The 27,520-nt window shown below is 42.6% G+C and overlaps 1 protein-coding gene across 7 annotated transcripts in view; it reads right to left on the reverse strand.

Moving 5' to 3' along the window:
• The window catches only part of HERC2 (HECT and RLD domain containing E3 ubiquitin protein ligase 2), a 205,873-nt gene that overhangs the window by 164,485 nt on the left and 13,868 nt on the right, over positions 1-27,520 (reverse strand). For all 7 annotated transcript variants that reach the window (XR_004263267.1, XM_032259981.1, XM_032259980.1 and 4 more), the window contains exons 3-5: positions 17,957-18,071; positions 7,531-7,665; positions 3,067-3,286 (exon numbers count right to left, since the gene is read on the reverse strand). Coding sequence is in view for 6 of the 7 variants with exons in the window: in XM_032259981.1 (XP_032115872.1) it covers positions 3,067-3,286; positions 7,531-7,665; positions 17,957-18,071 (470 nt within the window). In the remaining variant the exon portion in view is untranslated. The remainder of the gene's footprint in view (positions 1-3,066; positions 3,287-7,530; positions 7,666-17,956; positions 18,072-27,520) is intronic.

Raw genomic sequence — 27,520 nt, forward strand, 5'->3', positions numbered from 1 at the left:
GCTACTTGGGAGGCTGAGGCAGGAGAATTGCTTGAACCTGGGAGGCAGAGGGTGCAGTGACCCGAGATCACACGACTACACTCCAGCCTGGCATGGGTGACAAAGCAAGACACTGTCTCAAAAAAAAAAAAAAAAAAAAACTATTCAGCAATGATACATGCAATGACCCCTTGGGAAAATCTCAAGGGAATTATGCTGAGTGAACAAAGTCAATTGTGCTTCAGGTCAGGAGTTCAAGACAAGCCTGGAAAACACAGCAAGACCCTAGTCTCTACAAATACAATTAATGAGGTGTGGTGTCGTGCATCTGTGTTCCCAGCTACTCAGGAAGCTGAAGGAGGAGGGCTGCTTGAGCCCAGGAGTTTGAGGCTGCAGTGAGTTCTGGTTACATCACTGCACACCAGCCTGGGCATCAGGGTGAGACCCTGTCTCCAAAAATTACAATAGTAACAATAATAAAAATTAAAAAGCCAATGTCAAAAAATCATGTAATAGACATCGAGAACAGAAGAGTGGTTGCCAGCAGTGAAGGTGGGGAGAGAAGACGTGAATGTGGGTGTAAAGGGCTCTTGTTCATGTGCCCGGACTGCAGTAGTGGTCTCAGCAAATCCAAACGTGAAAAACTGGAAAGCAATACACACTTTATTAAGAGCATGTAGAACTGGGGAAACTTGAATAAGATAGGCACACTGTCAAAGTCAACACCGTAGTTGCGACGACTGTGTCCTAGTTTGCAACCAGCCATCACTGAGGGCAACAGGATGAACAGTAAAAGAATCGCTATAGCATTTCTTACACCTGTATGTGAATCCACAGTTATCTCAAAAAAAGGTGGGTTTTTTCTTATTTTAGGAATTCTTCCACTTACTGAAAAATATATTCTAATTAATCCATCAACCCCATGTCATCACAAAGGAAACTGCGCAGAGAAATATCAGCTGGGTTCTTAGCCAGTTCTGCAGCTGAGGGGATTCAGTTTGATTCAACAAACACACAACAGTTCTTGGAGAATCTTAGCACCTACCACCCACCCATACATAACACTCTGACTCATGACCATCACAGTTGGTCAGGAAGGAAAGAGAGAACCACGTACTGCTACTACCAAATGGGTAGGAATCTCATCTGTCACTTGGTTTCATTTACTCTAAAACTATTTTTAAAAATACGGCATGTATAATAGTCCCTTGGTATCTACAAGAGATTAGTGCCGGGCCTGCCCCACCCTGGCTCCATACCAAAACCCTAGGATGCTCAAGACCCTGGTACAAAATGTTATGGTATTTGCATATAAACTATGCACGCTCTCACTATGCTTTAAATCATCTCAGCCAGGCGCAGTGGCTCACAGCTATAATCCCAGCACTTTGGGAGGCTGAGGTGGGAGGTTCATTTGAGCCTAGGAGTTCAAGACGAGCCCAGGCAACACGGCAAAACCCCATCTATACAAATTTTTTTTTTAATGGCCAGGTGTGGTGGCTCATGCTTGTAATCCCAGCACTTTGGGAGGCCAAGGCAGGCAGATCACTTGCGGCCAGGAGTTCGAGACCAGCCTGGACAACACAGTGAGACCCAAACTCTACAAAAAATACAAAAATTAGCTAGTAATCCCAGCTACTTGGGAGAGTAACTTGAGCCCAAGAGGTCAAGGCCGCAGTGAGCCATGATAGGCCCAGTACACTCCAGCCTGGGAAACAGTGAAATCCGTGTGTCAAAACAAAAAAAATCATCTCTAGATGACCGTAACACCTAATACAAGGTGAACCCTCTGTAATTAGCTGTTATACTGTATTGGTTTTTTTTTTTTTTTTTTTTTTTTTATTGTAGTGCTGTTTTTTATTGTTGGTTCAATCTGTGGACATGAAACCCACAGATACAGAGAGCCAAGTATAATGTGATTTCAAGTATCTTTAACCATAAGGAAACAAAAAAGGAAAACAGATAAAAAAATAAAAACATAAGGAAACTGGCTACAAGCAGCACTCCTATCTCGGGAGAGCAAGAGGACTGGGGTTCTGCACCTGCTTCTTTCTGCCTCCTGTGTGTTCTAGGTGCTCTCCAGGGAGTCATCGTCACTACGACAGTCAAATAAAGCCAACACTTAACTACACAAAATTTAAGTTCCATCTGGAAATCTTGCAGTTTAACCTACTGAGGACAAAAGTCTGACAGACAGCTTCATTTTGGAAAAGTACAATTTTACACAAGCCTTAAACATTCTAGTGGCTCTTAGCAAAGAGAGGAAATTTGTGATATATTAAATACGCATCATCAAATTAAAACTCTTATGCCCAAAAGCATCTCTTGCAGTAAAAGAATAAGAAAATCACATTAGGAAAGAAAAACGTGAAGCATCTAAACCAGTCAGACATTAAATGTTACAATGTATCTTCTACCCAGGAGCAAGGCAAAATAAAAAGTATACAATGTTCAGAACTCATTTTCAGATTTATACTTGAGCTGATCTAAAGCTCCGGCTGGCTTCCACAGTTACTGACATAAAAAAAAAAAAGGTCTTTAATGATACAGAGCCAGGCACAGTATCTCCTGTCTGCAATTCCAGTACCCCAAGAGGTGGAAGCAGGAAGACTGCTTGAGGCCAGGAGCAAGACCCCTCTACACCTACACACACACACACACACACACACACTCTTTTAATTAGCTAGGCATGGTGGCATGTGACTGTAGTCCCAGCTACTCAGGTGGTTGAGGTGGGAGGATCACTAGAGCCCCAGAGTTCAAGGTTACAGTGAGTTATAATTATATCACTGCACCCCAGCCTGGGTGACAAAGCAAAACTCTGTCTCTCAAAAAGAAAAAAAAGAAAAAAAAATTAATTGAATAAAATAATGACACAGATTACATAGTATGGTCTGTTACTATATAAGCAAATTGGCAAATCCATTCTCCAGATTACACAAAACACACAAAAAGGGAAAACAAGAATAAATTTCAGAAGGCGAAGACAGACGCTATATTGAAAACCTTAATTAAACCTTCTGAAACAAAATAGTCTGAATTTTATATTTAGCTGGCATCAGGATTCTATCTTCCCTTTATTATTACCTTTTTTTGTCCACAGGAGGCAGAGAAATGCTGCTGCTTTTCCACTTAACTTTGACATTCTCCTGAAAAACGGTTCTATTCAAGGCAATGAAATAGCGCTCCAAGATCACCAGCCTCTGCTTAAGTCGCAGGGCTGAGAGGGTGGTTGTAGCTGACTGGACGGCCAGGGCCTGCTGCTCTTTTACCAGCACAGAAAGGCACTCCTTTAGTTCATTCACATCTATAAAACAAGACAAGAAAACACCTCACCTGTGGACAATGCGGTCACAGTTTGTTGTACTGCTGAGAAAATGAATGATGATGACAGGTAGTACTCGAATCCATGACTTGTGGCAAAAACGGCTTTAACCAGTTTACACATTTAAGCTCAGGCAATCTTCACACTGAGCACTGTTGAGCCGTATTGTACATCCATTTTATGGATGAAGAAACTGAGGGACTGAGTGGTGAAGCACCGTGTCGGAGGCCACACAGAGGAGTGCAGCACATGACAGAGACCCCTCTAAGCCACACTGCCTCTCCAGCAACACCACGTGCAATCTGTGGGCCAGGCATGGTGGCTCACGCCTGTAATTCCAGCACTTTGGGCCAAGCTGGGTATATTACGTGAGGTCAGGAATTCAAGACCAGCCTGGCCAACATGGCAAAACCCCATCTCTACTAAAAAAATTACAAAAATTAGCAGGGTGTGGTGGTGCACACCTGTAATTCCAGCTACCCAGGAGGCTGATGCACAAGAATTGCTTGAACCCAGGAGGCAGAGGTTACAGTGAGCCGAGGTTATGCCACTGCACTCCAACCTGGGTGACAGAATAAGACTCTGTCTCCCAAAAAAAAAGTTACTAACACAGAACACTGAAGTCAATATTAGTCAATATGTATCAGGAGCACATCTCCTAAACAGAGAAAAACACTAGCCATTATTTTCAAGTTGCAAACCCAAATTCAAAATAAAAACAATGTCTTGATATAATTACCCAGCATGCATGACTCATGAAACAAATTTATGGACATATTTTAGAGGACGATAAAGTAACCAATACACATTCTAACTACTAAGTGATATTTCATTATATTATTCTATTTCTATCTCTGTTTGAAAATTTCTGCCAGGCTGGCTGGTGGCTCACACCTGTAATCCCAGCACTTTGGGAGGCTGAGGCAGGTAGATCACAAGGTGAGGAGATTTAGACCATCCTGGCCAACATGGTAAAACCCCATCTCTACTAAAATACAGAAAATTAGCTGGGCAAGGTGGCACATGCCTGTAGTCCCAGCTCCTCAGGAGGCTGAGGCAGAGGAATCGCTTAAACTCGGGAGGCGGAGGTTGCAGTGAGCCGAGATCAAGCCACTGTACTCCATCCTGACAACATATCAAGACTTCATCTCAAAAAAAAAAAGAACAAAGATTCTCTTCTGTTCATCTTTGGCTGGTTGCGGTGGCTCACACCTGTAAGTCCAGATCTCTGGGAGGCCAAGGCAGGTGGATCACCTGAGGTCGGGAGTTCAAGACCAGTCTGACCAACATGGAGAAACCCCGTTTCTACTAAAAACACAAAATTAGCCGGGTGTGGTGGCACATGCCTATAATCCAGCTACTCGGGAGGCTGAGGCAGGAGAATGACTTCAACCAGAGAGGCGGAGTTTGCAGTGAGCTGAGATCAAGCCATTGCACTCTAGCCTGGGTGACCAGCAAAACTCCATCTCAAAAAAAAAAAAAAAAAAAAAAAAAAAAGAAAAAGAAAATTTCCATACTAAGAAGTGTTTTTTAAGTAGCTAGAAGGCAATCAGATGAGTGAAAATAATTCAAAGGATTCTGGTCTTTCAATTAAGCATATGTCTACCTCAGAGTACAGTTCATTATCGCTGAATCATAAGTTACCTCCCACCAACCCCTATAAGAGCACAGCTCCCAGTGGTGGGGTGAGGGCTGGGCTCTGCCGTGCTTGCTTCTCTGATGCTTACTAGCCTGGAGACCAGCAACCATCAGCCTCCCAGCCCTGGACCCTGACAGGTAATATCAACACCCCTGCGGGCTGCCTGCCCTTAGGTAGAAGACATCAGTTTCTGGCTACCCATTACCTGGATATGCTCTCCATGGGATGGGAGGAAACTTAGAAGGGGGACAATCTCATCACTCCCTGGAAAGGCACAGCATGGCACACCGCCCCCGGCACCAGCAGTAAGATGTGAGACCTGGAGCTTTGCAGCTGAAAGCTAGTAGTTACGTAAAACTCAATTAAGAACACTGAATTGCACACTGGGCTCAAGATGGAGAAGTGAAAGATTTATAGGTAAAGCAGCGCCCCTGCCTTCTCAGGGCACCCCCGCCAAACCACCCTTCAGGCAAGGAGGCTGGCCCAGCACTGAGAAGCACCTAACCCCTTAAAAGACAAGAGCACCTTCACAGAGACAGCTCTCTCAAGCACGCAGCCCTCAGAGGAATTTCTTCCAGAAATCAGGTCTAAGGAAAATCTTTAGCCTTCCTGAAGAGTCACTGTGTTTTCCACTTTTAAATAATACATCTTCCTTCTGCTTGGCTGCGGAGCCTGGAAACAAGCCCAAAGCTCCAAGAGGGCAGCTATGCCCTTGAGCACCCACATGCCCCTCTCCCTGACATCCTCCTGCTTATTCCCTCCAATCTTGACTGCCCAGTCCATCAGTCAGGTATACTTTAAAACTAGTGAGTGAGAAAATAAACAAACCATGGACACCACCGGGGAGGCAACTCCTACCCCTGCCTCACAGGAACCAGGGGCCTGAGGCAAAGTGGGAGGTCTAGACTTCGACTCAAGCCAGCAGTGATGGGGCGAAGCATGCCCTATCCCTGCCAGAGCAGGGTCACGGAAAGATTTAATCACTTACACAGAAGATTTAAGGAAGACCTAGAGTTGCCTGACATAACATATTCTACTGAGAAAGTCACTTATCATACCAAGAACCAGGAAGATCTAAAACCAAATTTTAAAAAATAATCAATTATAGGCCGGACACAGTGGCTAACGCCTGCCATCCCAGCAGTTTGGGAGGCCGACGTACGCAGATCACGCTGCAAGAACGTAAAACAGTGTAGCCATTGTAGCACACAGTTCACCGGTTCCTCAAAAAGTCACGTCTATACCGGCACAGTGGGGAAAATTAAAAATTAAAAAATAAAATAGAAAGTCACATCTAGTGCCAGGTGCGGTGGCTCACACCTGTAATCTCAGCAACTCAGGAGTCTGAGACAGGTAGACTGCTTGAAGCCAGGAGTGTAAGACCAGCCTGGACAACACAGCAAGAATCTGTCTCTAAAAAATTTTCTTTAATTAGTCAAGCATGGTGTCATGTACCTACAGTCCTAGCTCCTTGGGAGGCTGAGGCAAGAAGATCACTTGAGCCCAGGAGCTCAAGGCTGCAGTGAGCTATGATTACGTCACTGCATTCCAGCCTGGGCTACACAGTGAGGCCCAGTCTTAAAAATAATAATAAAAAGTAAGTTAAACATAAAACTACCACATTATTAACCAATTCCACTCCTAGGTATAGACACAAAGCATTATAAGCAGAGACTCAACACACTTGTAAGCCAATATTCATAGCAGCATTACTCACAACAGTCAAGAGGTGAAAGAATCCTGAGTGCCCACTGATTAATGGACAAAACGTGGCATAGATATAATGGACTACTATTTAGCCTTTAAGATAAAGACAATTTTGACACATGCAGATGAACCCCAAAGACCTAAGTAGTTCAATAAGTCAGTCATAAAAGGACAAATATTATATGATTCCCCTTATAGGAGATACCTTGAGTAGTCAAATTCCGAGACAAAAGCAGAAAGGTGGCTGCTTGCGGGCAGCAAGGAGTTAGTATTTCACAGATACAGAGTTTTCGTCAGAGAAAATGAAACGTTCTAGAGATGGATGGAGATGAGGGGTGGGCAACAATGTGAATGTACTTCATGCCACTGAGCTGTACACTTAAAAATGGTTAAAACAGTAAAATCAGGGTATTTTTGGTTTTTTAGTTTTGTTTTGTTTTGTTTGAGATGGAGTCTTGCTCTGTCGCGCAGGCTGGAGTGCAGTGGCATGACCTAGACTCACTGCAACACTGCAACATCTGCTTCCCAGGTTCCAACGATTCTCCTGCCTCAGCCTACAGGCGTCCACCACCATGCCCAGCTAATTTTTGTATTTTTAGTAGAGACGGGCTTTCACCATATGGGCCAGGCTGGTCTCGAACTCGTGACCTTGTGATCCACCTGCCTCAGCCCCCCAAAGTGCTGGGATTACAGGTGTGAGCCACCGCGCCCGGCCAAAACAGTAAGTTTTATGGTACGTATAATTATATCACAATGTTTAAAATTTTTTAATTATACATTTTTTAAATTGTTACCAAAAAAATACTAATAATCCATCCAAGTTATTTAGAAAAGGAGTGTCAGATCAAGCTTTCGAAATTGCCAAAACTCAGAAGATTACCTGGTTGCTTGCCCCATACCCAGCTCTCCAGAATTGATTTGGCCCTATATACAGGTGCAGGAGTTTCTTCTTCATCTTTTTTCTCTTTGTCATTCAGATCTTCTTTCTTTGTTCCACTTTGTTCAACACTATCATCTGTAGAATTAAAAAATTTTAAATCTATAACTGCTTTTCAAAATGCCATACCATTTGCGAGTCTTTGCAAATGTCCCTCCCCGAAATGAAAAGTTACATACAACACACATCATTAACTGAATGTTTGACAACTTAAAAAATAAAATATATCAATCATACCTGTAACAGATCCAGTACAATTTTAATAAAGAAACCAATATATAAAATTATTTAAAGCATGGCTTCCAAAATGATATTCCATCAACTTCCTACTAGATTTCACAACTGAGAAACTTAGTCTTTGATAGTTACCTACTTCAATTTCACACCAATTGCTTTTATCCAGGGAGTCCCAATGCTTTGTGTATCCATGGGAAAAGGGAGGGTGCAGAACAGGAGTTTGATTCAAAAATCTTTTAACTCTTTACAATGCCCTACTCCGTAGCCAAGTGAGAACCACTGCTATGCAGGGGCACTGTCACTTATGGCATAATTCAAGAGCACTGGGACACAAAGGAAAAGCTGAGAAAAATGACTTTAGGCCACCGACAATGTAAAGTTTCTGTCAAAAGCAAATGTCATAAAACTCCTTACATAATAAGCAAAGAGAAGAGAGAACTAACCTTAATTTTGAAGTGTAAATGCATCCTACCACAGTAGGCTGTTATTAAATAACTGTCTAAACCACGCAATCAGAAAAATGTAGCTAAATCTGTGAAAGACATTATATCCCATCCAGATTACAAATAATGAGTATCTAAGAATCTCTAAGGGAATAGCTCCTCTGTTTACAACACTTCTGACACCAAATGTATGGACTTTTGCATCAAGCAATTCTCCAGTTCTCTGCAACACCTATGTGTCCAACAATGCAATTCAATTCTGAAACTACCTAGAACTGGCACAGACCTCACAGGTTAGTAGCAGGAGAGAAAGGGTACAATGCTGAAAAAAAAATCCAAAGAACTAATGGCTGAAAACTTCCTAAGTTGAGCAATGACATTAACCTTGGCAGTTCGAAGAATCTGCGCAAAGCCCAAACAAGATAAATCCAAAGGAAGCCATGACTAGGCACATCGTAGTCAAATGCTAACCAGCCAGGACAAAACCTTTTGAAAGGTGCCACAGAAAGTGGATATAGAAGAATGTGGTGTGTGGCCTGAAATTAAGGCTGTTTGTACTGCCTGACATCAGTAAAATCAAGAAGGCGTCGAACAGCCTAACTGCAAGGTCTCCTCTGAGCTCTGCTCCCACAGATAAGGTCCCAAAGTCAAACAATCCTCCTCATCACGGAGACTGGACAGCATCCTGCTCATCCATGCCAGCCCAGAGTAATTCAAACAAGCCAATCACAACTTCCCACAGGAACCAAGGTCACCTCACTCTCCAGGTAGTAAAAAAGTTACCTCTCACAGCCCCTGGTGGTTACCAGGTATAGCCTCCGTGTGGCATGTGGTGTCCCCCCACCCGGGTTGTGAGCATCTGTGACTGCTATTTCATCTGTCCAGTGCTAGCGTCCTGTGTTCAGCCAGCCCATATTCCTAGGGCAGAAATCTTCTAGGGTTATAAACAGAACAGAGCTTTCCTTGGCTATTTTACTGGTTCTATGATACAGCTTTTTCTGTGCAAAAAATCTGAACAGAAACTGCACAGAGGATGCAAATTAAATCACAATGAAATCGCACTAGACTTGTTAGAATGACCCAACTAAAAAACACTGGTAACACCAAGTGCTGACAAAGGCACAGGACAACAGAAACATCACAGATTGCCAGTGGGGATGCAAACTAAAATTGCCACTTTGGAAAACAGTTCAGCACATGACCCAGCTTTCACACTACTAGGTCTTTATCCAAGGGAAATGGAAAAAACTGTATTCACACAAAATCTGTACAGGAATGCTCATAGCAGGATTACAATTGTGAAAAAAAGACAGAAACGAGCACAAGGTCCTATAATAGCAGAATACATAAACACAACGTAGTGCATTAAAATGATGGAATACTATTCTGCAACAGAAAGAACTGTTAATACACTGAACACAAATACATCTCAAAGATATAATTAGGAGTAAATGAAGGTGGTTTCAAACGTTACATAAAATATGGTTCCACTTACATGGCATTCTCAGAAAGAATACCCTATACTGATGGAGAACGTGTGATAAAAAGAAGCAGCACGAGGGAGCTTTTTGCGAGATGAAATTTCTCCATCCTGATGATGGTGACAGTTACATCCATCTATAGAGGTCAATATTTACTAAACTGGATACCACAAAGGAATAAATCTTATATGATAACTGTTTTAAATTTAAAAATGGACTGGGCCTGATGGCTCTCGCCTGTAATCCCATCACTTTGAGAGGCCAAGGCGGGCAGATCACCTGAGGTCAGGAGTCTGAGACCAGCATGACCAACATGGAGAAACCCCATCTCGACCAAAAATACAAAATTAGCCAGGCATTGTGGTGCAGGCCTGCAATCCCAGCTACTCGGGAGGCGGAGGCAGAAGAATCACTTGAACCTGGGAGGTGGAGGTTGCAGTGAGCCGATCACCAAGTGACACTTTATCAAAGAGAGAGAGAGAGAGAGAAAGCGGGGGAGGAGGGAGGGAGGGAAGAAAAAAAGGAAGGAGACAGAAGGGGAGGGGAGGGAAGGGGAGAGAAGGGGAGGGGAGGGAAGGAGAGGGAAGGGGAGGGGAGGGAAGGGGAGGGAAGGGGATGGGGAGGGGAGGGAAGGGGAGCGAAGGGGAGGGGAGGGAAGAGGAGAGAAGGGGAGGAGAGGGAAGGGGAGGGAAGGGGAGAGAAGGGGAGAGAAGGGGAGGGAAGGAGAGGGAGGAAAGGGAGGAGGGGGGAGGGGAGGGGAGATAGCTAGGTCCAGGGAGGGCAGCTGGAATCCTCTGGTGGAATCATGTCAGAGCAGGGAGCTGGGTCTAGAGGGCTGGAGTAGGGTGTAGCCCCACTCCAGGAAGGAACTAGGAATGCATCCTGAGTGAAGCAAGAGCAGAGTCCTGTCCTGCAACAGATGAGCATTTATCCTGATCTGAGAAACTAAATGCAAATTTATTAAGTATCACTTAGCCTCTCATTTCCTTAACAATATGGAAAATGAGAAAACAAAGAATTCAGAGGTTTGAGACATGAAATACATTTAATTCAGAAATCATACACAGAAAGGTAGGAAATTAATAGGGGGAAAAAAACAAGCAGCTAATGGAAAGTGAAAACAGGCCAGGCAAGGTGGCTCATGCCTATAATCCCAGCGCTTTGGGAGGCTGAGACAGGCAGATCACCTGAGGTCAGGAGTTTGAGACCAGTCTGGCCAACATGGTGAAACCACATCTCTACTAAAAATACAAAAATTAGCCCAGCATGGTAGCAAGCACCTGTAATTCCAGCAGCTCAGGAGGCTGAGGCAGAAGAATTGCTTGAACCCAGGACATGGAGGTTGCAGCAAGCCAGGGTGTCACCACTGAACTCCAGCCTGTGCAACAGAGCAAGATTCCGTCTCAAAAAAAGAAAGAAAGGGAAAATAACGTAACATGTACTCTGCAAAGCATCTGGGCCAACAACAGTACATTACCCTTTTAAATCCTTACAAACAACCTTGAAGGAGGCAGGCTTTGTTGTCTCCAGTTTACCAAGGTAGAATACAGAGCAGAGCCCAGAACTGGGTCACAGAATACTACAGAGCAGAACCCAGCCAGGAACAAAGCTCAGGTGAGAACACAAGTGCTGGCTCTAGACGCCAGACTCTGCCCTATGTGTGTGTGGTCACTCACCACAGCCCAGGGGCCAAACCCAGCCCACAGCCTGTTTGTGTATGATCTGAAAGCAAAGAAAGTATTTCACTTTTTTTTTTTTTTTGAGACATAGAGTCTCGGCTCACCACAACCTCCACCACCCAGGTTCAAGCGATTCTCGATTCTCCTGCCTCAGCCTCCCAAGTAGCTGGGATTACAAGCATGTACCACCATGCCCAGCTAATTTTTTCTTTTTAGTAGAGATGAGGGTTTCACCATGTTGGCCAGGCAGCTCTTGAACTCCTGGCCTCAGGTGATCCGCCTGCCTCAGCCTCCCAAAGTGCTGAGATTACAGGTGTGAGCCATCATACCCAGCCGTAGTATTTTATATTTTTAAATGACTGAAAAATAATCGCCAGGCACGGTGCCTCACACCTGTAATCCCAGCACTTCGGGAGGCTGAGGCAGGCAGATCACAAGGTCAAGAAATCAAGACCATCCTGGCCAACATGGTGAAACCCTCTCTCTACTAAAAAATACAAAAATTAGCTGGGCATAGTGGCACCCACCTGTAGTCCCAGCTACTCAGGAGGCTGAGGCAGGAGAATTGCTTGAACCCAGGAGGCGGAGGTTGCAGTGAGCGAAAATTGTGCCACTGCACTCCAGTCTGGTGAGAGAGCAAGACTCCGTCTCAAAAAAAAAAAAAAAAAAGAGTAACAGCATTTTGTGGCTTGTAAACATTCTGTGAACCTCATCTTTTGGTGTCCATAAATAAAGTTCACAAAATGAACTTCCCCTGCCCAGTGACTCCCGTCTGTGGCTACTTTGGCACTACAGCTGCAAGGTCCCATGACTATGACGGAGACCAGATGGTGCACTGAGAGCTTAAAATATTTACTAGCTGGCCCTTTAGACAAAGCATGCCACTCCTGCCCTACATCTGGCTATAAATTTTGCAAATAAAAAGAACGCAAGATTCTTAATTTTAAACTCAGTACACTGGAACACTGATTATATCCCTTCTTCAAAGTCACCAGGAAGCAGACAAGAACCCTCACTAAGTACACCTCAAGTGTTATTCTCAGGAGCATAAATTACAACACTTTACAACAGCAAAAGCAGGATGAAGTCACTAGAGGCCATGAAAACAACCAAGAATTAGCACCAGCAGCTCAAAGACCACGCCACATTAGCTTCAGTATTTGTCTACACTTCTTTTCACTACTGTAGGGTTCAAAGTATACAGAGAGAAAACAGGACACACATTCCCCAAACACACTACTTATAGTATGCTGGAGAGGAGGGGAAGGGTGACCTCCCCTTGGCTGGGTGTGGTGGCTCACACCTGTAATCCCAGCACTTTCAGAGGCCAACGCGGGAGGATCATGTGAACCCAGGAGTTCAAGACCACCCTGGCCAACATAGCAAAACCCCGTCTTTACTATAAATATAAAATTAGGCCAGGCACAGTAGCTCATATCTGTAATCCTAGCACTTTGGGAGGCCAAGATGGGAGGATCACTTAAGGTCAGGCATTCGAGACCACCCTGGCCAACATGGTAATACCTCATCTCTACTAAAAATATAAAAATTAGCCACAAGTGGTGGTGGGCACCTGTAATACCAGCTTCTTGGGAGGCTGAGGCAGAATAAGCCAACATCACCCCACTGCACTCCAACCTGCGCAACAGAGCGGGACCCCATCTCAAAAAATAAAATAAAATATACACAGTGTTAAAACTGGAATCTGGGGCTGGGCACGGTGGCTTGCGTCTATAAATCCCAGCAGTTTGGGAGGCCGAGGCGGGCAGATCATGAGGTCAGGAGTTCAAGACAAGCCTGGCCAATATAGTGAAATCCCATCTCTACTAAAAATACAAAAATTAGCCAGGCATGGTGGCAGGCACCTGTCGTCCCAGCTATTTGGGAAGCTTAGGCAGGAGAATTGCTTGAACCCAGGAGGTGGAGGTTGCAGTGAATCGAGATTCCCCCACTGCACTCCAGCCTGGTTGACACACAAAAAAATGGAATTTGGTATGTGTAAAGCTATCTATATTTTCTAATAATAAAAAACACACATCATACCACACTAAAAACAAAAACATTTACTAAATGCCAAAAAAAATCTCCCTAAAAATCCCAATCATTTGGGATCTACATAAAGAACAATTATGCTCTGCTTTATAACCACGATGTTTAAAAGAACAAAGGACAAAAAAAAATCATCAAATGCAATGAATAAAACATATACTTTGAGCTGGGCGCGGTGGCTCAGGCCTGTAATCCCAGCACTTTGGGAGGCTGAGGCGGGTGGATCACAAGGTCAAGAGAACGAGACCATCCTGGTCAACATGGTGAAACCCTGACTCTACTAAAAATACAGAAAATGGCCGGGCGCGGTGGCTCAAGCCTGTAATCCCAGCACTGTGGGAGGCCGAGGCGGGTGGATCACGAGGTCAAGAGATCGAGACCATCCTGGTCAACATGGTGAAACCCCGTCTCTACTAAAAATACAAAAAATTAGCTGGGCATGGTGGCGCGTGCCTGTAATCCCAGCTACTCAGGAGGCTGAGGCAGGAGAATTCCCTGAACCCAGCAGGCGGAGGTTGCGGTGAGCCGAGATGGCGCCATTGCACTCCAGCCTGGGTAACATGAGTGAAACTCCGTCTCAAAAAAAAAATAAATAAAAAATAAGAATACAAAAAATTAGCTGGGCATGGTGGTGCGTGCCTGTAATCCCAGCTACTCAGGAGGCTGAGGCAGAAGAATTGCCTGAACCCAGGAGGCGGAGGTTGCGGTGAGCCGAGATCGCGCCATTGCACTCCAGCCTGGGCAACAAGAGCGAAACTCCGTCTCAAAAAAAAAAAAAAACAAAAACATATACTTTGGATTTTTCCATGTACTTAGCTTTTCTTAGAGCATCTTTTAGAACTAAGGTTTCACAGAAAACACTTTGGGAAACGTTTTAATTAATTAACAAATACTGGAGGGCTAGGAGGAAGAGGTTAAAACTTCTTAAAATATACAGAATGAATTACTGATACATGGAAAAAAAAAAAAAAGGATGCTGATTCCTGCCATGGAAGGCATTGTCATATGGACACCCTTAGCCTCAGCATCCAGAGGTCTATAAAAGGAAAATTTCAAGTCAGATAGAATTCTATATATCCCATTTCTTTGGAACCTTTAGCCCTCAAGACCCCAAAATCATGACCTCAGTTTCAACACAATTGTCCTTAATTACTGCTTCTGGTGCTGCCCGTTATCTAAACAGAAGTCTTGATGCAACTGCTCTCTCACTAAACAGTGTGGTTCTCAGTATCACAGCTGTTTGCGCCTGCTTGAGGGTATATGCATGAAAGAAAAATGAACAGATGTGACTTTGAAGAGCCTAATGAATGAAACCTCACCCTGAAAACCTTTGTGCTATTGGAGATAAACCTAAGCTTCAGTGTCTGAAAGTTTCCAAGAATCAGTTAAGTAGGGGAGTTTTATATTCTTTGTTGTTTCCATGAAATGGGAACAAATTGATATATAAACGGGGAAAATACGTTTTGTTTGCTACAAATGATGCACTAAAAAATGCAGCAAGTGTAATTTTTACTTGCTGGTTAGAAAGTTAAAGAAGTAAGATGACTGAATTTTACAGAATATTACATAGTTTTAGAATTCTCAAAACAGGAAAAAGAAGCTTTGCCCAGAATCCTAGGATATCACCACAATTCAGTTGTAATCACAGCCTCGTGAGCCACTGAGTCTGTTCTCTGTATTTTTATTAGACTTTTGTTTTGTTATCTCCCAAGTTAATATTCTATTTAGATATCAGGCAGCCAAAAAAGGAAAATTCTATCTCTGGGAAAAAAAAAATATTCAGAAAAATGTATTCAGTGTATCTAATACTGAAATAGAGAAAAGACTTAATGTAAAAAAAAAACAAAAAAAAAAACCACTATAGACACTGACATGGAAAAGAGATTCAATGTTAAAAGCAACGTTGTATTAACTGAGCGATAGCCTCCTGATGAGAAGGGCTATATTAAACATAAACCCATTATGTTGTTAAACAAAAAAAAAGGATGAAAATCAAAAACACTGTGCAGAGTGAAAGACGACACACACAGAAGAGCCTGCCTACAGGATCCATTTATGGAGTCCTAAAACAGGCACAATTAGCCAATGCTGGAAAAAGATCAGGCCAGCTGTTGCCTCTGGGAAGGGGCAGGACACAAGAGAAGTTTCCAAGCAAGAGTCATGATAAAGATGTGGGTTACGGCCGGGCGCGGTGGCTCACGCCTGTAATCCCAGCACTTTGGGAGGCCGAGGCGGGTGGATCACGAGGTCAAGAGATCAAGACCGTCCTGGTTAACAAGGTGAAACCCTGTCTCTACTAAAAATACAAAAATTAGCCGGGCATGGTGGCACACGCCTGTAGTCCCAGCTACTCGGGAGGCTGAGGCAGGAGAATTGCTTGAACCCAGAAGTCAGAGGTTGTGGTGAGCCAAGATCGGGCCACTGCACTCCAGTCTGGGTAACAAGAGCGAAACTCCATCTCAAAAAAAAAAAAGATGTGGGTTACACGGTTACATTTATCAAAACTTGTGAAATGGTAAACTCAAAAACAGGTGCATTTCATTATACATAAATTTTACCTGAAAGTCAGAATATAAAGCTGAACTGGAATTAATGACATACTTGAGTGTCTAAGGAACTAGGCGAGACAATGGATGGACAAGATATGGAGCCAAACGTAGTGGCAGGACATGAGCGGGGGTGGGTCTGCAGCCACTCACGGCACACGTCTTTCAGCTACTGTGTGTAAGTGTTAATATTTTCAAACAAATATTTTTTAAAAAGGGTAACTCTGCTTGACATTGAAGCTGAAAAGGGAGACTAATACTTTTTTCCATGGACTTGCGTTTGTTTTTGTTTTTGAGATGGAGTCTCACTCTGTCGCCCAGGCTGCAGTGCAGTGGCATAATCTCAGCTCACTGCAACCTCCACCTCCTGGGTTCAAGCAATTCTCCTGTCTCAGCCTCCCATGTACCTAGGATTACAGGCATCCACCACCATGCCTGGCTAATTTTTGTATTTTGTAGTAGAGATGGGGTTTCATCATATTGGCCAGGCTGGTCTCTAACTCCCAACCTCAAATGATCTGCCCGCCTCAGCCTCCCACATTGCTGAGATTATAGGCATGATCCACTACAGCCAGCCCCCAGGTATTTTCACGTGGACACTATCCCACTTTATTCTGCAAAAGAAGAAGAAATAGTGTCTTCAGTCTAACACTCTCCCAGCTGAGCTATTTCAGCTTAGAAGAAATACTTCCTAAGGTAGTAGCTTTCTCCATGTTGATGACTCTCAAGTAGGTGGACCAACGAACTTCAACAACGGGTCTCAAGCAAGGCTTTTCAGATTCACCAAGTTTAGAGTATATACAAGCACCCATTTTTTAAAAAAAAACCTCGGCCGGGCGCGGTGGCTCACGCCTGTAATCCCAGCACTTTGGGAGGCCAAGGTGGGTGGATCACGAGGTCAAGAGATCGAGACCATCCTGGTCAAAATGGTGAAACCCCATCTCTACTAAAAATACAAAAAAATTAGCTGGGCATGGTGGCGCGTGCCTGTAATCCCAGCTACTCAGGAGGCTGAGGCAGGAGAATTGCCTGAGCCCGGGAGGCGGAGGTTGCGGTGAGCCGATATTGCGCCATTGCACTCCAGCCTGGGTAACAAGAGCGAAACTCCGACTCAAAAAAAAAAAAAAAAAAAAAAAAAAAAAAAAAACCTCAATAGTGATTCTAACACACACCACAGTTATGAACAACCTAACGATAGTCTTATTGATCTCTCAAAACTACAAGCCAGGCCGGGCGCGGTGGCTCATGCCTGTAATCCAAGTGCTCTGGGAGCTCAAGAGATCGAGACCATCCTGGCCAATGTGGTAAAACCCCGTCTCTACTAAAAATACAAAAATTAGCTGGGCACGGTAGCATGCACCTGTAGTCCCAGCTACTTGGGAGGCTGAGGCAGGAGAATCGCTTGAACCCGGGAGGGAGAGGTTGCAGTGAGCCAAGAACACACCTCTGCATTCCAGCCTGCATGACAGAGCAAGACTCCACCTCAAGGGAAAAAAAAAAAAAAACTACATGCCTAAATAAGATTGTTCACTGGCATTTCCTTGCAGGCCAAAGGCTTCCAAACATGTGTAATATACTCCCAAAGGAAAGGCATACAGGAAAAACATCAGAAATAATTATTTTCCTGGAATCTTATAATAATCAATATTTAGTTAGCCAAGATCCAGTTCCTATAAGCTGCACGCTAGACACTAAAGAACACCACAAATGCAGCAAGATGGTTTTGCAATAAAAATGCCTTCAATTCACATAAAACAATAAAATCCAGGCAGCTTGTATTAACTACCATTTTAGACAACAATCTCCAAAGTAAAAGGCAAACTTCAAAGAGGTAAGCTCGAAGTTCCTGTTCCTACAGCACATTACAGAATTTCTATAAAACGCATTTTAAAGTGGTCTTTACAAAATAAAAAACACTAGTTAACGGCCCTTACCTTTTCTAGTAGGGAGCTCTCCGTTCTGGGTTGATTCTGTTCCAGTGTATACAATTTCTCCATCTTTAACCATTTCATTCCACAAACCACAGAGTCCATCTCTCGTGAAAGCAAGCTGGTAATGATAAACGAGATAAGTTTATGGAGTGCTCACACTCACATTGCAATTTTTCAAGAATGGTATGAAAAAAACTCAATCCACCTTATGTATTGAATCATTCATTAATAAAATCAATGATTTAGTAAATTAGTGACTTAACCATTTTACATTTAATGAAAATCATCCAGGAAATGTAAATGAGAGTAATAGTAGTGTACATACTATGCTACCTCGTGTGACATACAAGAAAAAAAAAAAATGTGGCCGGGCACAGTGGCTCATGTCTGTAATCCGAGCACTCTGGGAGGCCGAGGCAGGCAGATCACGAGGTCAAGAGATCAACACCATCCTGGCCAACATGGTGAAACCCCGTCTCTAATAAATAAACAAACAAACAAACAAAAATACAAAAAATAAAAATACAAAGAATTAGCCAGGTGTGGTGGCATATGCCTGTAATCCCAGTTACTCGGGAGGCTAAGGCAGGAGAATCGCTTGAACCCAGGAGGCAAAAGTTGCAGTGAGCCAAGATTGTGCACTACACTCTAACCAGGATATCAAGAGCGAGACTTCGTCTCCAAAAAAAAAAAAAAAAAAGCTATTCAAAGACTAATAAAGACTCCCGGCCAGATTTAAAATAATTATAACAACTGTGAGTATCAAAATGAAAACCACCTTTGCTCATCAGCATTTGTGAGTCAGAAAAGCTTTCCCAGAACAGGAAAAGACAGCATTTCAGACATGGGGGAAGGCATCCATTCTAAAAACTGCAAATGCAACAGAAGCCCTCTTGTTTGGCCCAAAAAAAAAAAAAAAAAAAAAAAAAAAAGCATTTTTAATTAAAAGAGACCATTGTTTGCCCATTTTTTTTAACTTCTGTAGATACACACTAGCTGTATGTATGCATGGGTTACAGGAGCTGTTTTCCTACAGGCACACTAAGCGTAATCACCGCATCAGAGTAAATGAAGTACTCAACACCTAAAGCATTCACCTTTTGTGTTACAATCCAATTATACTTCATTTTTAAATGGACAATAAATTGACTGTGGTCACCCTGTTATGCTGTCAAGTACTAGATTTTTATACGTTCTATTTAACTCTATTTTTCTCTATTTTTACTCCTATTAACTACCCGCACTTCCTGCGCACTGTCTTTCCCAGTCTCTGATAATCATCATTCTATTCTAGCTCCATGAGTTCAATTACTTTCATTTGCTTAGCTCCTACAAATAAATGAGAACATCCAAAGTTTGTTTTTCTGGGTCTGGCTCACGACATTCCGTCCCTGACTTAATACAATGAACCTCCAATTCTATCCCTGTTGTTGCGAACGACAGTATTCCATTCTTCTTTATGGTTGAATAGCACTCCATTGCACATATATACCACTTTTCTTTATCATTCATCTGCTTGGGGACACTGAGGCTGCTTCCAAATCCTGGTTATTGTGAATACTGGTGCAATAAACACAGGAGTATAGATGTTTCTTCAACACACTGATATTCTTTCCTCTGGGTATATACCTACCAGTGGGATTGCTGGATCATTTGACAGTCCTATTTTTAGTTTTCGGAGGAACCTCCAAACTGTTCTCCCTATGGCTGTGCTAATTATATTCCCACCAACAATGTACAAGGGTTCCCTTTTCCCCACATGATGGCCAGCATTTGTTCTTGTGTTCTGGATATAAGGGGGGGATCTCATTGTCATTTTGATTTGCCTGCCTCTGATGACCAATTATGTGGGGCACCTGTTCATACTGCCTGTTTGCCATTTATCTTTTGAGAAATGTCTATTCAAATCTTTCACCAATTTTTATTGGATTATTAGATTTTTTCCTATAGAGTTGCTTGAGCTGCTTATATGAATCCCTTGACAGAACGGGTAGCTTGCAAATACTTCCTCCCTTTCTGTGGGTTGTCTCTTCATTTTGCTGGTTCTGTTCTTTGCTGTGCAGAAGGCTTTTAACTTGAAGTGAACCCATTTGTCCATCTTAGCTTTCGTTGCCTGTGTGTATGAGGTATTACTCAAGAAAATACTACACAGTGCAATGTCCTGGAGAGTTTCCTTAGTGTTTCTTCTTTAGCACTTTCATAGTCTGAAGTCCTAGGTTTAAGTCTTTAATCCATTTTGATGTGATTTTTGTATATGGTGAGAGACAGGAGTCTAGTTTCGTTTTTCTGCATATGGATATCCCATTTTCCCAGCACCATTTATCAGTGAGACTATCCTTTCCCTAATGTATGCTCTGGGCACCTCTGTCAAAAATAAGTTCACTGTAGATGTATGAACCTATTTCTGGTTTCTCTATTCTGTTCTATTGGTCCAGGTGTCTGCTTTTATACCAGCACCATGCTATTTTGGTTATGATACCTTTGTAGTAAGATCTGCACTTGATCTAAGCCAAAAGAGACCAGGAAGTGATTGTAGAATAATTTTAAGTTAAGTAATGCAATTTCTCTAGTTTTGTTTTTAGCTCAGGATGGCTTTGGCTATTTTATCTATTTTGTGACTCCATATAAAATTCAGGATTTTTTTCTGCTTCTGTGAAGAATGGCATTGGTATTTTCATAGGGATTACACTGATTCTGTAGATTGCTTTGGGTAGCACAGACATTTTAACAATATTAATTCTTCCAATCCATGGAGTATTTTTTCCATTTTTTTGTGTGTCTTCGATTTCCTGTATCAACATTTTACAGATCCTATAGAGATCGTCCACTGCTTAAGTTTATTCCTAGATATTTTGCTTTTACTTTAATTGTAGCTATTACAAATGGGATTTTTAAATTTTTCATATTGCTCACTGTTGATGTATAGAAATGCTACTGATTTGGCTGGGTGTGGTGGTTGACGCGTATAATCAATCCCAGCACTTTGGGACGCCAAGGCGGGCGGATCACCTGAGGTCAGGAGTTCAAGACTAGTCTGGCCAATCTGGTGAAACCTCCTCTCGACCAAAAATACAAAAATTAGCCAGCCGTGGTGGCAAATGCCTATAACCCCAGCTACTCAAGCAGCTGAGGCAGAAGGATCACTTGAACCTGGGAGGCAGAGGTTGCAGTGAGCCCAGATCAAGCCACTGCACTCCAGCGTGGGGGACAGAGTGAGACTCAATCTCAAACTACTGATATTCTTATGTTAATTTAGTATCCTGCAATTTTACTGAAATTATCAGTTCTAATGATTTTTTGGTGGAGATTTTCGGTTTTTCCAAATAATCATCTGCAAACAAGGATAATTTGGCTTCTTCATTTCCAATTTGGGTGCCCTTTATTTATTTTTGTTTTTCCTCAGATGAGTCTTGCTCTGTAGCCCAGGCTGGAATACAGTGGCACAATCTCGGCTCACTGCAACCTCCACCTCCACCTCCAGGCTTCAGGCAATTCCCCTGCCTCAGCCTTCCACGTAGCTGAGACAACAGGCAGCCGTCATCATGCCCACCTAATTTTTGTATTTTTCGTAGATATAGGGTATCACCATGTTGGCCAGGGTGGTCTCAAACTCCTGAATTCAAGTGATCCATCTACCTCAGTCTCCCAAAGTGCTGGGATTACAGGCTTGAGCCACCGCGCCCGGCCGCTATGTTCCTTCTATAACCAGTTTTTTTAGGGTTTTTATCATAAAAGGATGTTGAATTTTATCAAATGCCTTTTCAGCATGAATTTAAATGATTATATGGTTTTTAACCTTCATTCTACTGATACGATGTATCTAACTGGTTGACGTTACCCAGGCTGGAATGCAATGGCCCGATCTCGGCTCACCACAACCTCTGCCTCCTGGGTTCAGGCAATTCTCCTGCCTCAGCCTCCTGAGTAGCTGGGATTACAGGCACATGCCACCATGCCCAGCTAATGTTTTGTATTTTTAGTAGAGACGGGGTTTCACCATGTTGACCAGGATGGTCTCGATCTCTTGACCTCGTGATCCACCCGCCTTGGCCTCCCAAAGTGCTGGGATTACAGGCTTGAGCCACCGCGCCCGGCCTATGAATGATCTTTTTAATGTGTTGTTGAATTTGGTTTGCTAGTATTTTGTTGCATATTTTTGCATCAATATTCATCAGGGATACTGGTCTGTTTTCTTTTTTTTGATGTCTTCATCTGATTTTGGTGTCGGGGTAATACTGGCCTTGTAGAGTAAGTCTGGAAGTATTCCCTCCTCCTATATTTTTCAAAATAGTTTCAGTAGGATCGGTAACAGTTGTTCTTTAAATGTTTGGTAAAATTCAGCAGTGAAGCCATTGGGTCCTGAGCTTTCTTGGCTGGAAGACTTTTTATTATTATAGTTTCAATCTCACTACCTGTTATTCATACGTTCAAGTCCTGGATTTCTTCACGGTTCAGTCTTGGAAGGCTGTATGTGCCTGCAAAATTATCTTTTTTTTTTTCTTTTTTTTGATTCAGAGTCTCACTCTGTCACCCAGGCTACAGTGCAGTAACACAATCTCAGCTCACTGCAACCTCCGCCTCCCAGGCTCAAGTGATTCTTGTGCCTCAGCCTCCCAAACAGCTGGAATTACAGGCACACAACACCACGCCTGGCTAATTTTTGTATTTTTAGTAGAGATGAAGTTTCACCATGTTGGCCAGACTGGTCTCGAACTCCTGACCTCATGTGATCCACCCGCCTCAGCCTCTCAAAGTGCTGGGATCATAAGCCACGACACCTGACCTGCAAACTTACCCATTTCTTCCAGGTTTTCCAATTTATTGGCATATGACTGCTCATAAACTCTAATGATCCTCTGAATTTCTGCAGTATCAGTAATGTCTACTTCTCATCTCTGATTTTATTTATTTGGGTCTTCTCTCTTTTTCTCTTAGTTTGCCTGAAGGTTCACCAATTTCATTTATCTTCTTAAAAAAAACAACTTTTCGTTTCATTTGTCTTTTCTATTATTTTCGTCAATTTCATTTTCATTTCTTCATTTCTGCTCCGATCTTTATTATTTCTGTCCTTCTAATTTGGGGTTTGGTTAGCTCTTGCTTTTCTAGTTCTCCAAGATGTATCATTAGGTTATTTATTTGAAGTTTTTCTACTTTTTTGATGTAGGCACTTATAGTTATAAACTTTCCTCTTAGTACTGCTTTCACTACATCCAACAGGTTTCGTATACTGTGTTTCCACTACCATTTGTTTCAAGAAACTGTTTAATTTCATTCTTAATTTCTTCATTGACCTGCTGGTCATTCAGGAGCATACTGTTTAATTCCCATGTGTTTGTGGAGTTTCCAAAATTCCTCATTATTGATTTCTACTTATAGTCCACTGTGATCAGAGAAATACTCAACATTAATTTTTTAACTTTAATATGGCAAAAGATGGAAATCTAGCTTCATTCTTCTGCATATGGATATCTAGTTTCACCAGCACCATTTATTGAAGAGACCGTCTTTCCCCCAGTGTATGTGCTTGGTACCTTTGTCGAAAATGAGTTCACTGTAAGTGTGTGGATTTGTTTTGGTTTACTTGTCTGTTTTTATGCCAGCACTACGCTGTTTTGGTTAGTACAGCACAGTAGTATAATTTGAAGTCAGGTAATCTGATTCCTCCAGTTTGTTTCTTTTTAATTAGGATAGCTTTGGCTATTCTGGGTTTTTTGTAGTTCAATATAAATTTTAGTATTTCTCTTTCTATTTCTGTGAAGAATGTCATTGGTATTTTGCTAGGGATTACATTGAATCTGTAGATTGCTTTGAGTAGTATGGACATTTTAATAGTATAGATTCCTTTAATCCATGAACATGAAATATTTTTCCTTTTTTTGTGTGTCCTCTTTCTTTCATCAGTGTTCTCATTACAGAGATCTTTGTAATGATCTTTGATTACTTTCTACATATTTAATTTTATGTGTGCCTTCTGTAAATGACATTACTCTTTTCTTTTTCATATTGTTCACTGTTAGCACATAGAAATGCTACTGAAATGCTACTGATTTTTGTGTGTTGATTTTGTATCCTGTCAACTGCACTGAATTTATCAGTTCTAATCATTTTCTTGTGGAGTCTTTAGGTTTTTCCAAATATAAGATCATATCATCTGCAAACAAGGATAATTGGACTTCTTCCTTTCCAATGTGGATGCCCTTTATTTTTTTCTCGTCTCACTGCTCTAGCAAGAACTTCCAGTGATACGTTGAATAACAGTGGTCACAGGGAGCATCCTTGTCATGTTCCAGATGTTAGAGCAATGGCTTTCAGTTTTTCACCATTCAATATGATAGTAGCTGTGGGTCATATATGGCTTTTATGTTGAGGTATGTTTCTTCCATAACCAGTTTTAGACTTTTTATCATGAAAGGATGTTGAATTTTACCAAATGCTTTTTCAGCATCGGTTGAAATAATCACACGGTTTATATCCTTCTGCTGATACAATGCTTCACATTGATTGATTTGCATATGTTGAACCATCCTTGTATCCCAGGGATAAACCCAAGTTGGTCACAATGAATAATCTTTCTAATGTATTGCTGAATTATGTTTGCTAGTATTTTGTTGAGGATATTTGCATCAATATTCATCAGAGACACTGGCCTATAGTTTTCTTTCTTTGACGTGTCTTTGTCTGCTTTTAGTATCAAAGTTTGAATTTTTTTTTTTTTTTTTAAGAAACAGAGCCTTGCTCTGTTGCCCAGTCTGGAGTGCAATAGCACGATCTTGGCTCACTGCAACCTCCACCTCCTGGGTCAAGTGATTCTCCCGCCTCAGCCTCCCAAGCAGCTAGGATTACAGGCACCTGCCATCATGCCTGGCTAATTTTCGTATTTTTGTAGAGATGGGGTTTTGCCATGTTGGCCAGGCTGGTCTTGAACTCCTGACCTCAGGTGATCCGCCTGCCTTGGCCTCCCAAAGTGCTGGGATTACAGGCAAGAGCCACTGTGCTCAGCCCAAGGTCTGAAATTGTAATGACTTATTTTGTGGCCTAACATATGGTCTACTTTTGAGGATGATCCATGTGCTAAAGAGAACAATATACATTCTGCAACCATCAGATGAAATGTTCTAGAAATATCTATTAAGTCCATTTGGTCTATAGTGCAGCTTAAGTTTGAGGTTTGTGAATTTTGTCTGGATGATCTGTCCAATGCTGAAAGCAGAGTGTTGAAGCCTCCATCTATTAATGTATTAAGGTCTATCTCGCTCTTTAGCTCTCGTCTTTATGTACCTGGGTGCTCTAGTGTTGGGTGCATATATATATTTACAATAGCTATAACCTCTTGCTGAACTGGCCCCATTATATTACATAATAGTTTTTTTGGTGTCCTTTAATAGTTTTTGTCTTGAAATCCATTTTGTCTCATGTAACTAGTACGCTCTTTCATGGTTTCAATTTGCCTCTCCCTCTTTCCATCCCCCTGTACTGTCCTGAAGAGATGGGTCTCCAACGTGAAGAAGCAAGCAGTCAGTGAACTGCCTGTAGGGAGGGGCAGCCTCCAAGAGCCCAGGCTTCAGTCCCACAACCACAATAGACCCAATTCTACCAATGAGGCCAGGCGTGGTGGCTCACGCCTGTAATCCCAGCACTTGGGAGGCCAAGGTAGGCGGATCGCTTGAGCTCAGGAGTACAAGACCAGCCTGGGCGACATGGCAAAACCCCAACTCTAACAAAAATACAAAAAATTACCCAGATGTGGTAGCACACGGTTGTAGGTAGCACCAGCTACTTGGAATGCTGAGGTGGCAGAATTACTTGAGACCAGGAAGTAGAGGTTGCAGTGAATTGAGATCATTCCACTGTACTCTAGCCTGGGCAATAAAGCAAGACCCTGTCCAAATAAAAAAAAAAAAAAAAAAAAAAAAAAACAGAATTTTAAAAACTAAAATAAATGAATAAATAAGGTTATGTAAAAATAAAATTAAAAAGTGAGCCATGAGCATTCAGGGCCTCTGAGGTTTAACGAGTAAATGGAAAGGTTTGACTCGCCTACTCATTCAGTCAGAGGAGGGTAGTGAGGACCTGCCCCCAGGGAGCAGTCCAGTCCCCACCACAGTGCACACCAGGATGAGAGGCTAACAGTGGCCAGAATTCACAGCCCCATGTGGGCCGTGCTCCAGGAATTACAGAATATCTTTAGGGACTCAAGGGAATGTGACATTTGACCTGTGTCTTAAAGTAATAACTCAGTACTAACTTAATGGATAAAGGCAAAGAAAGAAAAAAATAGAAACAGAGAAGATGAACTAAGAGGCTATCACCAAAGGTCCAAAAAAGAAAGTCAAGACAGGGAAAGGACAGTCTTAAAGATTATTTCAGGCAGGGCACAATGGCTCACAACTTTAATCCCAGGATTTTGGGAGGCCGAGGCAGGCAGACTGCTTGAGCCCAAGAGTTTGAGACCAGCCTGGGCAACATGGTGAAACCCGCTCTCTACAAAAAATACAAAAGTCAGCCAGGCATGGTGGTGCGTGCCTGTAGTCCCACTGCTCAGGGGACTGATATGGGATGATCATCTGAGCCTGGGGAGGTCAAGGCTGAAGTTAGCCATGAAGGTGCATTCCAGCCTGGGCAAAAGAGTGAGACCCTGTCTTTAAAAAAAAAAAAAAAAAAAAAAAAAAGTTAGATCACGTAGGTTGAATCAAATGTGAAAGAGACAAGGGAGGGAATAGAAGAAGAATGAGTATTAGTTCCGCTTTAACTGCTAAGATATGCACTAAATACTGAACTTAAACATGGAGCTCCTCCCCACCCCACGCACTATCAGTAAATACAGATCCAGATCTTGGCAGAGTATTCGGGGCTAGAGACTCAAATCTGAGAGCAGTCCACAAAGGGACTGCGATGCTGTCCTGGAAGAGATGTCAACAGCGAAGCAAAGAGCGCGGACCACCGCCCAGCCCTAAAAGCACTCCGAGACTGCCCCAGACTGGCTGGGCTCCACACATCAGTGTTCTGGGGTACAGCCTAGGTTGAGAAACGTTAGTGTTACAGAGGTACCATTTAAAAAAAAAAAAAAAGCCAAAAGAAACCTTTAAAGACTAAGCCAAAAAGGAAGCCCAATTTACATGGAAACAAGAATAATTACCGCTGCCTTTCTATTATTGCCTGGGTAGTGTCGGGAGGGAAAAGGATAGGGCAGACCTTGTCCTTGTGAGTGACAAGGATTTCTTTTTTAGAAGGTGGAGACTAGACTCCTGGAGGGACATACACCATGGAAGCCTCCTAGGAACTGATGACCCAAATGAATGGTAGGCACCATTTTAAAAACAATTTGGTGCTAGGCGCCGTGGCTCACGCTTATAATCCTAGCACTTTGGAAGGCCAAGGTGGGTGGATCATGAGGTCAGGAGTTCAAGACCAGCCCGGCCAACACAGTGAAACGCCGTCTATACTAAAAATACAAAAATTAGCTGGGCGTGGTAGCAGGTGCCTGTAATCCCAGCTACTTGGGGGGGCTGAGGCAGGAGAATCACTTGAACCCGGGAGGTGGAGGTTGCAGTGAGCTGAGACTGTGCC

The sequence above is a fragment of the Sapajus apella genome, unplaced genomic scaffold (genome assembly GCF_009761245.1).
Source record: "Sapajus apella isolate SASKATOON/1434 unplaced genomic scaffold, GSC_monkey_1.0 scaffold113, whole genome shotgun sequence".
Lineage (NCBI taxonomy): Eukaryota > Metazoa > Chordata > Mammalia > Primates > Cebidae > Sapajus > Sapajus apella.